Below are 12,906 nucleotides of genomic sequence, written 5' to 3' on the forward strand. Positions count from 1 at the left end.
CAGGCAAAACAATCACATTGTCTTCCACTAGAGGGCAGTAAAACTACCTGCTCTAATTCAATGGGTTGCTAAATGCCAGTAAAACAGAAGAAGACGAAGAAGAAATGACATAATAGTCATACTGTGAGATGATGCAGCATGAATAGCAATAGATAAATATTTGAAAAGAGGAAGTAGTCCGCCTGACCTGGTCCTGGAGAAAACTCTGATCCAGATGAGGGCCCTACCATGAGTAGTGGTCAGAAGAAACCAGCCAATTCTGCTATATCTGGTGCGTGGAGAAAAATGATCAATATGCTTTTCGGGACATTTTTGTTTGGTGTCGTGTGATTTTTGTAATGTGAAATATGTGCCGTGGCTCCAAAAGGTTGGGAAACACTGCACTAGAGAGTGTTGGGCTCTCAGTCCACCCTTCAGGAAGTCTGTTTCTGATTGTTTGGTCAAAGACATTGACACCAGTAGCCTGCTGGAGGTGTGGGGCTCTGGCAGTACTCATCCTGTTCCTCCTTCTACAAAGGAGCAGATACTGATCATGCTGATGGGTTATAGGTCCAGCTCTTGTAGTGTAACTGCGTGTCTCCTGAAATCTCCATGCTCTTGAGACTGTGCTGGAAGGCAACAGGACACCTTCTGGCTTTGGCACGTTGCAGCATTTTGGAGTCGTTGAACTACCTGTGCAACCTCTGAAGGGTCCAGGTATGATCTCGTGCTAGCAGTGGTACCACTGATCCTAGCCAAACGCAAAACCATTCAAAAAACAGGAAAGATGATGGGAGACCAGCGCACCAGGGAAAGATAGTTGTCTCATTGTGAGTCCTCCAGTGCACCTGTTAATAACTTCATTAACACCAAAGCAGCTAAGATGGATCAACAACTCCCTTAACTGACCAATATCTCAGAAGTTAATTTGACTCGATGCTGATTAAACTTTTTTCTTGTATTTTTTAACAGTGTATATAAATTGAATGAATGAAGACAAATAGTCATTACATGTTGCTACGTTGTAAAGGTGAGGTGTTTGAAGGCACATTAACATTACTGTCACCTGTTTGCATATTTACCAGTCACATGATGTTGCTGTCATGTTTGTCCATGAGATTATGCTGTTGTCTCTGGGAGCATGGGGAAGAGTGGGTGAAGGTCCAGGATTTTAGAAATAGAAACAGTTTATTGACATTGCAAATTTATAAAATATGATTCATTTGTTTTGAACAACTTCTCTATTGCATTTGCTACACTGAAACGATTGTGTTTGGGGGGAAAAACATAATCGAACCACCTGAAAATGCAACTTTCATGAATGTCTTGTTCAATTCATTGCAACAATACGTAGCAATGACACTTTAGAATTATGTTGTTTTGGTGATATTTGAATCAGTTCATTACAGCTAAATCTGTTTAATCCATTTAGTCCATCGCCTATCCTCTGGTCCAGCTGGTATCCAACAATGGTAGCGTACAATTTAGAAATTTTTACCAAGTGCTTTTTCTGTCTCTGCTTCATGCGCTGCCTCTTGTCCTGTGGGAGCACTCGTGTTGTAAGCGTGAAAATACAGAAACAGCATGTGGACAGGAAGGGTGATTGTGTGTGTGTGGATTAAATCTCTTTTTCCACTGAAGTGCAGTGGATCGTTGGCTAACCTCCTCAGAGGTTGAATTGGGCCTCCTCATGCCTGACCGGACTCATTTCATCTTCTCAACGTGTGGTTGGTTGTGTTAATGGTGCCAATACGTGGGTGGCTGTAGCTCAGGTGGCAGAGCAGGTCAGCCACTAATCAGAAGGTCGGTGGTTCGATCCCAGGCTGCATCCTGGCTGCATGCCAAATATCCTTGGGCAAGATACTAACCCCATGTTTGCCTACTGGTGGTGGTCAGAGGGCCCGGTGGCGCCTGTGTCCGGCAGCCTCGCCTCTGTCAGTGCGCCCCAGGGCAGCTGTGGCTACAATGTAGCTTGCTATCGCCAGTGTGTGAATGTGTGTGTGAATGGGTGAATGACTGAATATAGTGTAAAGCGCTTTGGGGTCCTATGGACTAGAAAAGCGCTATACAAATGCAGGCCATTTACCAATACTGTCTTAAAGTGTGTTTATGCTGCACACAGCCGCTGTTGCATGTGTGTGTGTGTGTGTGTGTGTTAGGCTGATTTTTACCATACTTATGGGGTCTGAAAAGTCAGTGGCTCACCTTTTGCATTGGGACCAAAATGCCCCCCTCCCCCCGAAATTAAAAGGAAAACAAAAAAGGGGAAAAAGAAAGTGTGAGGGCGTTGGGGTATGTTTTATATGAAGAAGATGATTGTAATTATTCTTACTTTATTCACTATTATTTCTTCAGTGTGGGAGTAGGCTAACTGGGCCTTTCTTGAACAGTTTTAATGTTTGTTTGTTTGTTTTTTATGTAAGGGCATGAACCTTATTCTTCCCGTATGTCAAGCCCAACCCAACATTTCCAAAGGGAACTGAAAACTTCACAGCTGAAAATAAGTGTCTGACATTTCAGATGATATGATCCCGGCCAAACTAATGCACTTTTCACAACTCCTTATCAATCATGTAATTAGTTTTATAACTTGGATTTGGCTGTTGTAGCTCTAACCACTGGTTCTCTCCCAAATAATGAAAATAATCTCATTCATAGACAACATATTATGCCATTTCTGAATGTCACCATTATGCACAAGGTGTCTTTTTGTCTTTCTGTGTCACTGCCTTGATGAACTAGGGATAGTGATGGTGGATAGGGCTGTGCGATATGACCAAAATCTCATATCCCGATATTAAGACATCTATCGTCCGATAACGATATAAATCACAAAAATGTAACATTTTCTGTAAATTCTGTGAATCTCGGGCAGCTCGACTTGCGTGAAGTGTTTCCAGCTGGGCGTCTTGAGCTTTATTGTGAAAGGTTTATGTGGAAAATAAACAAGCGGACACGCGATGCTGTTACCGTCGTTGTTGCTAACGACAACGCATAAAAACAGGCGCTTGTCCGTCCGTAGTGTGGTTATATTAAATATAAGAGAAAGAGAGAACTTTAATAAATTAATATAGCCACTACAGTGACCATCAAAACCATGAAAAAATATTGCCGTAAACAGTTTATTTTGCGACACCACGAAACAAACGATAGCGTAAAATGCAACGATAGACGTATCGTCATCTGATATATAACGTTATATCGAACAGCCCTAATGGTGGATGTCAAGATATAAGCCCATAATGTTCATGAATGAAGGTTAGAGTGGTGTCTGTGGAATAAGTAGGTGTAACAGATAAGAGACCCTGGTTTGTGTCCCACTTGAACTTTTGGGTTTTGCTTGGTTGATGTGGGGCATTAAACAGTACTTATAGCACCTTTATATATAGAAAATATCATGGTTTTATTTGAAATACATTTATTTCATTGAAAAATTATGAATTGGAAGCACGTCATGCAGCTCTGCCAAAGGATGCCTTCTGCACAACTGAAACACACCAAAGGGATTAAGCCTAAACGAATATATTAGTTGTTAAGAAACAAGGAAACTAAGTTTGTCTGACCTGGAGATGGTGCTGGCCAGTGCAAGTGGTACAAAACAAAGTCATCTTTAGGTAATATTGATTGAAATGCTCGTAAATTCATATAACAATTTATGTGTATGTCAGATTCCCCCCGTCTGTCTTATGTCGGTAAGTAAGAAAAGCTATTTTTAGAGATTTGAATTACAACAAAAATTGCATTTTAAGAAGTGAAGACCAAACATTCTTAGTAGGGCTGGGCGATATGGCCTAAAATTCATATCGCAATATAATTTGAAGCATGTACGGTAACGATATATATCACGATATATTCTTTTCTTCTGTATAACGTATTTTCTACACTAAAAATCCTTTAATTTTCTCAAAAATCGAGAGTGTGCCTTATGTATGAATTGTGGTTGTGCTTACTGACCTCGAACAGATTTGGGCGTGCAGAAATCTGTTAAAAAATGTTTTAGTACAACTTTAGTAAGCCGCACTGCTTGATGGATTATCAGAGCATTACGGCTGCTGTAGTGAGGCGCTTTGCGGAGTAATCTGGGTCCAAAACTCCGTCCGCTTCAGGTCCCAAAGTCAAACGAACACTAAGAGTTAAAAACGGTCTAAATTCTTTCATCTTTAATTAAATCATCAGCGTTGCTGCGTTACCAGGTGTAACAATTAAGTTTAACATCCATGAAAACAGAATTTATTAAATTTAACGGAGTTAGAAGTTAACAGGAAGTTAGCTCGCTAGTTTACACCTAAACATTTCATACCATGTTCTGACAGAGAGATTTTTGAAACTAATTAAAACGTACAGCTCTGCTACCACTTCCAACTTCCAACATAAATGAAGACAGAAAACTAAACAGCAGTGGCGTTTGCAGGGTTACTGAAGTTGGGCTAGCTGGTATATAATGATGTGCTACGTGATTGCTAGCGACACAGCTATGTTAGCATAACATTAGCACAGTGAAGCTGGAGGATGAACGCCAACTTTTTTTCCACTCGATAAAAGTTAACGTGAGGGATTCTGGTGGTCAGGGACAAATGCAATCGCATAGCAGGATGCTGTACACGGGCCAAACTTCAGTCAGGAGAACAACTGAGATCATTCATCCACAATACGAGGTTAGTTATTAATATACTGCAACAACATGGGAATAGAGCAGCTGCGAGAGAATTCAACATTAATGAATCAATGTTACAGAAGTGGAGGAAGCGCAGTTTTTGGCTTTCCCCATATTTCAAAAGTGCTTCATCTCTTTGCTATGACTGTCGCCCGCCATAATTTGCAGATGATAATGTTTTTAGCTGCTGCAGTGCTTTCGACCAAAACGGGCGCAGCTTGCGATAGAGCGATATAGTCAAAATTTCTATCGTTGGCCAAATTTATATTGTTTATATCATTTATATCGCCCACCCTTAATTCTTAGGTAAATTAGGCTCTTTTACTGTGATGGTGCTTTTGTACCTGCGCGACCTTTAGCCTGTCATCATTCAGAATGACTGAACCTCTCGAGTGACACGGCAGCGATGGAGCGGACAGCAGATACGTGGAATTGTTCTGACTGTAGTCCTCCGCATAGGACAGCGTCTACCCTTTAACTGTGATTAACCACTGACCTTCATCCGCTCACTGTCACATCAGCCAGCCTGCGCTCCGCATGATTGTTGCTCATGTATTCTGATTGATGCCGCTGCACAGTGAGGAGGCTGTGAAGGCTGCTGGCTTCGTTTCACTTATCACGAAGATATCTGCAGGGAAACAACTGGGCACACCGCCTGATAGTTATCCAGCAGCTCTGGCAGCAGGGTGGGAGACGCTCCCTGGTGATCACTGAGATGCAGACATCTCCTCTGACTTTATTGCTTTTCTTCTGTTATTCTTTACTTTTTACTCTTCTTTCCTCCTCCATTCCGATCTTTTCCCGCTTCCTTTCCATTTTTTCTGCATTCTTTCCCTTTTATCTTGTCCTTTTATCTTTCCATACTCTTCTCCAGTTTTGCACTTCTCTCTTTCCTTCTTACATCTTTGTTGTATTAGATTTGCACAAAGATGTTCTGTCTGTCGTTTTTATGGAATACATCTGCATTGCTTCATAAACTGCTTCATTGTTCTGTCTCTTCTGTTGGTTCACACAAAACAGTCATCGTCAGGACTAGCGGTTTGATTGTGGGATTGTGATTGGATACTGGAGTGGACTGGGCTTTTCGTGGTTCCAAGATCACCGAGACATCATAGCAACAGATGGCGGTTTGATTACCGAGTAGATGTTCCAATCTATTGCCACTTGTGCCCCTCAGCCCGGCATCATGTTTCAGTTAAATAGAGATTTGGAAGCATCATCAGTGCTGATAATTCATTAAGAGTATCTATCAGGTGTGGAGGCATCAGTCAGGAGCTCTGAGCCCCTAATGAAACATGACACCTGGCATGTGACAAGAACTGGTAAAATTAGGCATCACCATAACGCTCAGACTGAGTTTTGACATGATTGTATTCAGGCTGCATTCTGAAATCTTAGTGCACTTTACACCTGTGGACCACAACACACTGTCTACTGTCAGCCAATAAAGTTGCACATTGAGTTAAGTGTGGACATCAAAATCATAAAACCTATTATGTGGATTCACTTGGTACAACACATAAGTATCGGATATCAGCAGAAAGCACTTTGAGGACTCAGTAGTAGAGATGGACCGATCCGATATTACCTATTGGTATAAATTACTGGATCGGATATCGGAGAGAAATAAAAAATGTAATCCGATCCATTAAATATCAAAAAAGCACCTCACAAAACTTGCGACATGGCGTGTCAAGGTGCCATTCATACAGGTAACGAGTGGGGGACAGAAAAGCTTCGTACAGAAGACGTTACAGGTCTGTGAGAGCCAGAGATTTTCCTTGTTTGAGGTGACCAAATACTTATTTTCCACCCTGATTTACGAATAAATTCTTTGCAAATCCTACCATGTGGATTCATGGATTTTTTTTTCACATTCTGTCTCTCACAGTTGAAGTGTACCTCTGGTGCAAATTACTGACCTCTGTCATCATTTTAGGTGGGGGAACTTGCACAATCGGTGGCTGACTAAATACTTTTTTGCCCCACTGTATATAATGTCATTGAGAGCACAGACACCTCTGACAACAGAAGCCCAGCTCATCAAACCTTCTGCTTATGAGAAACAGCCAAGACGATATAAAGTTGGCTCAAAGAGTAGCATTAAAGAAGGAGGAGCTAAAGCCACTTGTTTACAGAGTGGATGAACTGTCAGCCTGCATCAAGGCCCAGTGTGTGTGATACACAGCGACTATTTTTGAACGATGAGTCATGGAAAGCTCAGGTCCCAGAATAAAAATCCAGAGCTTTAAATGAGCAGAAGAGGTTGTTAGAAATACCAACAGCAATATATTTTTAAATTCTGTCTTTCAGATAAAGATAAGGCTCGAAAACGACTTTGAATGGGTTCAGCTTAGAGATACTCCATCTCTGACTGACAGTGTCCAAGATATGAATGTGTTCTAAAGCTATAATGGCTTTACATTAATGCATCATTAATGTTAATTCAATTTAAAGCCGACACTTCTTTGTGTCTTATAGGCTGCATTATGCATGCTCTAACTTGATAAAAGCTGATATGCTAATGCCTTTTTGATGACACTGAGCAAAGCTTGAGACCTCAATGGAGAGGATGAGGCAAAGTTAATTAAGTTGAGCGGAGATGGTGGTTGAAGGATAGACGAGTCTCCGACGTGATCACAGTAACAGTGTTTCACCTGTGCTGCCGCTCGCTTTTACTCCCACCCCACCCCCAGCCTTCTCTACGTGCCTTCACACTTTATTACCACACATTAAAAAACCATATGGGTCGTAATCGAGCTTAATAAATGTCAGCGTCGTAGCTCGCACGGGGACGGCCGGGGTTCAACGTCTGTTTGTCTTGTACATGAGTTTAATTAGCCTCTGCCATGCTACAGTGTGTGCCCGATTGTGTGAGGAGATGAAAATGAGGCTAATTAGATGTGATAGCAGGAGGCTGGGCTGATGTGCTGCACCTGCAGCCATCCTGCTTTGAGAGCGCTTGTGGGAGGTGGGAACATGCACACCTCGTTACCTAAAGTGTGCTGACCATAGATTGCATCGCTATAATGTTAAAAATACTGACCAGTGAAAGGTATAACACCAAGACGTGTACCTCCTACCTGAACATTGTTGCAAACTAAGCACACTGGTGGCATTTACACTGTCCTGTGGGAAAGTGCAACTAGACTGAGGAACAACAAAGAGTTCATGGCATTGGCCTCCCAACACATCAGATAGCAATCCAAACAATCATCATGTGCCAGGACAAGCCTGATCCACCGGGACCTCACTCCATATCCCTGACAACGGAAAGGATCTGATGGAGAATTTGTCAGAACAAGTTCCCGGGAGAACCCCAGAGCTCCTGGGTTCATTCACGCTCCAACTGGTCAGAGCTGTTATGAGAAGCACACAATATTTAATCCTGGTAGTTTTAATGGCTGATTGTTGCACAGACAAATCGATGAGATGACGACAACAAAAAATCTGCAGTAAGGTTAGGGTTAACCGCCACCAACATTAGCAGGACGCTTACATTAGAGCTGCTTATTGTGTGTTTTGTTTGGGTTTCTGGCAATGTGTGGAATTACCACAATTAGGGAGGGGATAGGCTAACATATGAAACAGGACATGGCTGCCGTGTGATGCATTTATTTCAACAAAGTAACTGTATTCTAATTATAACTTATTTAAGCGGTAACTGTAACAGAATACAGTTACTCATATTTTGTGTTTTAAATATGTAACGCTGGTACATGTACTCTATTACTCCCCAACACTGCCTGCAGGCAAGATTTTTGAACGTTGGCAGTGCAAATTGCACATTTTCCACACAATTCCATAACTTCCAGCTCTGTCACAGGGAAAGGAGTGAGCCGTGTGGGAGAAATAAATGAGGATCCATGTGAAGGTGGTTTATTGTAACATAAAATACAAGGAGAAAAATGGCAAAACAGAGCTAAAGCTAAACTGTACTGGGACAAAACTAAACTACAAAACAGCAAACCAGAACACGAACATGAAGGCGAGTCAGCAGAGGCATATGGAGGGTGATAGCAGGGAGAACACACGGTAGATTCACAGACAGACCAGCAACCAGTGCACCAGTAGACACACAGAAGAACACAGGGAGACAATCTGAATACACTCACATGAGACACAGACCTTCACAATAAAACAGGAAACCCCTTCACAAAGACGCAGACTAAACACAGAAGTGAACCTACACTAAACATAAGACACAAACCCTAAAAACGAATAAACAGAAACAGAGAATTCTAATAATAATCAACAAAGCGCAGAAAATAATCCATGATGCAAAAATAAACCAAAACATAAGAAACTCAGACCCAGCACCGTGACAATTACCAGCATTGACAACGCAGGCAGCTTCAGATATGAAGTAAGACTTGTTTTTCATTTTCTTTCTTTCTTTTTTTTTTATTGGAAATGCAAATAAATGTAGAAAAACTTGATTGCATTTTATATTATCTTCCACAGACCATGTGACCATTGTGAGGAAAAGTTTTTACATGTAACACTTCATTCATAAAGTGACCAGAACGTTGTCCAGCGGGAAAAAGAACCTTTTTTTCTCTCATTTCTTAACTTTGTCATTCCGAGTGCATTTGACAGCTAGCCTGTTGTTTTCTGTTTTTTACTATCACACAGTAGTAACTGCTTTACAGCTGATTTTAACCTCATCATGTCAGCATCTTTGCAGATTCTTTCAGTATTACTGTTGACATGGATATTTCTCATTACTAATCTTGACTTCCAAATATGACAGCAGCTCGCCTGGTATTCTGAAAAGCCATTTAATTAAACTCATGGACAGTTTTTTTTTTGGAGAGCTGGTCTCACTTGAGTTTGCTTCATTGGGCTCTATTTGCATTTGTGCAAAAAAAGAAAAAGGTTAATAATTATTTTTAGTTTGCTTTGAGGGCTGAGAGAGACCGAGCATAAAACACACTGAGTACATCCTTGGCCTCTTTTACTGCCTCCCGTTTCTACCTCGACCACACATAGACATGTTGCAAGGGTGTCTGTTGAAACAGTGATGATTAGAGGGAGGGCAAAATGATCAATATTATTATTTTCTGTTAATGCAGCTTAAATTTCTTATATCAGAACGATTAAAATCAAATGATTTTTGCCTTGGCAGCCAACAGAGATGGATTTAACCCTGAAAAATTAACCTGATGATATAAAGAAATGCGTCACCTTTCTCACCAGCTTTGGGAGAACAGTTGCAGGTTAACAAGAAGAAAGGGAAACGCTGGCGTGGTCTGGGAAACAAATACTCCAAAGATTAAAGGAAATTCTTCTCTTATTTGTTTGCTGCAGCCAGCACAGCTCACTGTGACCGAGCTTTGATAGAAACAGAATGTCATTTTCAGGCGTCCTCTGCCTGCTCTCTCAGACCTGTCACATCACCCTAAGCAGGAACACCAGAGGATCACTCCCATCTCAGGCCAGCCTGTTGACACATAAAGAGCAGGAAGCGTGTCGTGAGGACAGAGTGAGTGATGACGGACTGATGGCATTTATGTGTTCTCCTGCTTAAAGCACAGCAGTGATGAGACTCTGCAATCAATAGATGTCAGTGGTGTAGTGTAGATCCCCACTGACTTCAACACTCAAAACGGCAACAATCAAGCAACTCCCCTTTAAGAAAGCACTTGGTGACAGTGGAAAGGAAAAACTCCTTTTTAACAGGAATAACAGGATCGGGGAGGGACGGCCATCTGCCTCGACAGACAGCTGATCATCAGTTGTTGTACAGGTCAGGCGCTCACAGTGTAATCAAGTCAGAGTGTGACACTGAGCTGTCTCACAGTTCAGTTCAGTTTTATTTATACAACAGCAGTCGCCTCCAGAAGGTAAGGAATACGTATCCGAGTATCCGTAATTGATTGATTGTAATCTGTGTGCCACGTCCAGATCAATGTGTAACTTTTATGCAATGAGTGTTTTTTGTGTATTTTTGGTGACATGGAGAAGGTAAAACATGCCTTTATTTCAACATGGCTTGACTGCTGTAATGCTGTTTTTCTGGAGTCAGCCAACGATCTCTTGCTCGTCTTCAGCTCATTCAAAATGCTGCTGCCCGCCTCTTAACTGTTACCCACAGCAATGAACGTGTAACATCTGTCCTGTCTTCTCTTCATTGGCTTCCTGTTCGTCACAGAATTAATTTCAAAGTCCTAACACTGGTTTATAAATGCCTTAATGGTCTTGCTCCCCCATACCTTTCTGAGTTACTTCAGCCTTATATTCCTTCACGGACCCTCAGATCAGCTGACCAGCTGCTGTTGGTTGTCCCAAAATCAAGGCTTAAACGTAGAGGAGAACGAGCCTTTTCAGTTATGACCCCAAAACTTTGGAATACGCAGCCTTTAAATATTAGACGGGCACCTTCGTTTCCTGTTAAAATGCTTTTGAAAACACACCTTTTTTCGATAGTGTTCAGACTGGCTTGAGTTGAAATGGTTTCTATGTGTTTTATTATGTTTTATGTGAGTGTCAGTGGTTGTATGTTTTGTTTCTGTACAGCACTTTGGGCAAACTTTTTGTCTTTAAACGTGCTATATAAATAAACTGGATTTGGATCTTCTGTCTAAAACTGCAATAAATCAAACTACCATTAAAAATGAGAGATTGTGATTTCTTTGTCCCCCTATGGATTCAGCATTCATCGCCCTCTGGTGGTTTCCTTCCTGTGTGATAAGCTTTGAATGTTTTCTGCTTTCAGACTGGATTGTCTGACTCGACATCACTCTTGTTCCCCGTTTAGCGATCTGTCCACAGGATTTACATTAGAGCAGCAGACATAAATGGCTCCGAGATGCTTAATAAGATATCAGACTGTGGGTGTCCACAGAGAAAATAGTGCTATACTTTACTTTGTGCAGCACAGAGGTCTAAACTCTGTTTACCCTCCGGCCTGCTGAGGTGCCAACTGGCAGTAAATCCTGAGCACAGCAGGCAGGTTAGCACTTAAACAGCTTTGGGCAACATCTGTGCAACTACTGTATCATTTCATGACACTCACCTGCTGGCAACAATGATTTAAAGCTCCTCTCATATAATCTGCTGTTATGTACTCTTCTGCAACACGTGTTTTGCAGGTTTTTTGGTGGGGCTTGTTTTTTAGATAATAAAATATCACTCAAACAAAATAAAGACATTCATAGCGATGTGTGTGCATATTTGAAATGAGGCAGCCAGTTGATTCTGCATTCAGACTGCTTCCTGTGAATCGGTCAAATACTGGAGTCCTTCATCTAACACGAAAACATGTTTTTGTCCGAACATTCGTCCATCTCTTCAAATCAGGAGACTCAAAAACTGAAATGAGTCATCAAGCGTTTTGCTGTTCAGATGTGTAATCACACACTGAGCTGGACGCAGGATGAGTAATCCCTGCTCTGACAGTTCAAAATAAATATATAGAAACATCCTCAAGTGTCTGAGATGTGCAGGCGCCGTTTATCGCAGCCGTCGCAGAAACGTGTCTGTTTGTGTGGCACGTTAACAGTCACCTCTGTGGTATCACGTCAGCTTTTAAAGTTAGACAAATATACAAGCTGAAAGTGTGAGAAACTTTTAGCCCTCATTATGAGTGTTGTTATTCAGAACATCGGGCTGTCTGCTTCCATCTTTTTGAATCTTTTTCTTGTGTTTGTCTTCAGGTGGAGCGGGAGATAGCTATTCTCAAACTCATAGAGCATCCTCACGTTTTAAAGCTGCACGACGTCTACGAAAACAAGAAATACCTGTGAGTATACCCCTCCCTCAGTCAACACTGTTGACACACTCTTTTTTTAAAATATAATGTGTGAAAATACAGTTTTGTTTTTCTTTATTGTTTAACAGAGTTAGGAGAGTTTGTAGGCTTTGAATATAGCAGGTACTGCGTTAAAGCAGCGGTCCCCAACCCCCGGGCCTCGGACCGGTACCGGTCCGTGAGTCGTTTGGTACCGGTCCATGAGAGTTGAGGCTCAGGTGTGAAATGTATGGTTTTCAGGGTTTTTATCAGTTTTCAGCGTTATTTTGTTATCATTTTTATCGTTTTTATCGTTTTTATTGTTAACTCGGTTTTCCTGGGTCTTTTCACCTGTGTTATGAATAAATCTTCTTTTTTTCGGTACCGGTACTAGTTTTATTTTGTTGTATTTATCCACGACACCTTAAAGGCCGGTCCGTGAAAATATTGTCGGGCATAAACCGGTCCGTGGCGCAAAAAATGTTGGAGACCGCTGCATTAAAGTGCTCGTCCAAATGTTAATGTATCCAGGAGAACTTTA

General features: G+C 41.5%; 1 protein-coding gene across 9 annotated transcripts in view; it reads left to right on the forward strand.

Moving 5' to 3' along the window:
* LOC308397951 (serine/threonine-protein kinase BRSK2-like) overlaps positions 1–12,906 on the forward strand; it is a 158,572-nt gene that overhangs the window by 86,617 nt on the left and 59,049 nt on the right. For all 9 annotated transcript variants that reach the window (XR_013971871.1, XM_080884241.1, XM_080884242.1 and 6 more), the window contains exon 3: positions 12,292–12,377. Coding sequence is in view for 8 of the 9 variants with exons in the window: in XM_080884241.1 (XP_080740367.1) it covers positions 12,292–12,377 (86 nt within the window). In the remaining variant the exon portion in view is untranslated. The remainder of the gene's footprint in view (positions 1–12,291; positions 12,378–12,906) is intronic.

The sequence above is a fragment of the Rhamphochromis sp. 'chilingali' genome, assembly GCF_963969265.1.
Source record: "Rhamphochromis sp. 'chilingali' genome assembly, chromosome: 6".
NCBI classification, from domain to species: domain Eukaryota; kingdom Metazoa; phylum Chordata; class Actinopteri; order Cichliformes; family Cichlidae; genus Rhamphochromis; species Rhamphochromis sp. 'chilingali'.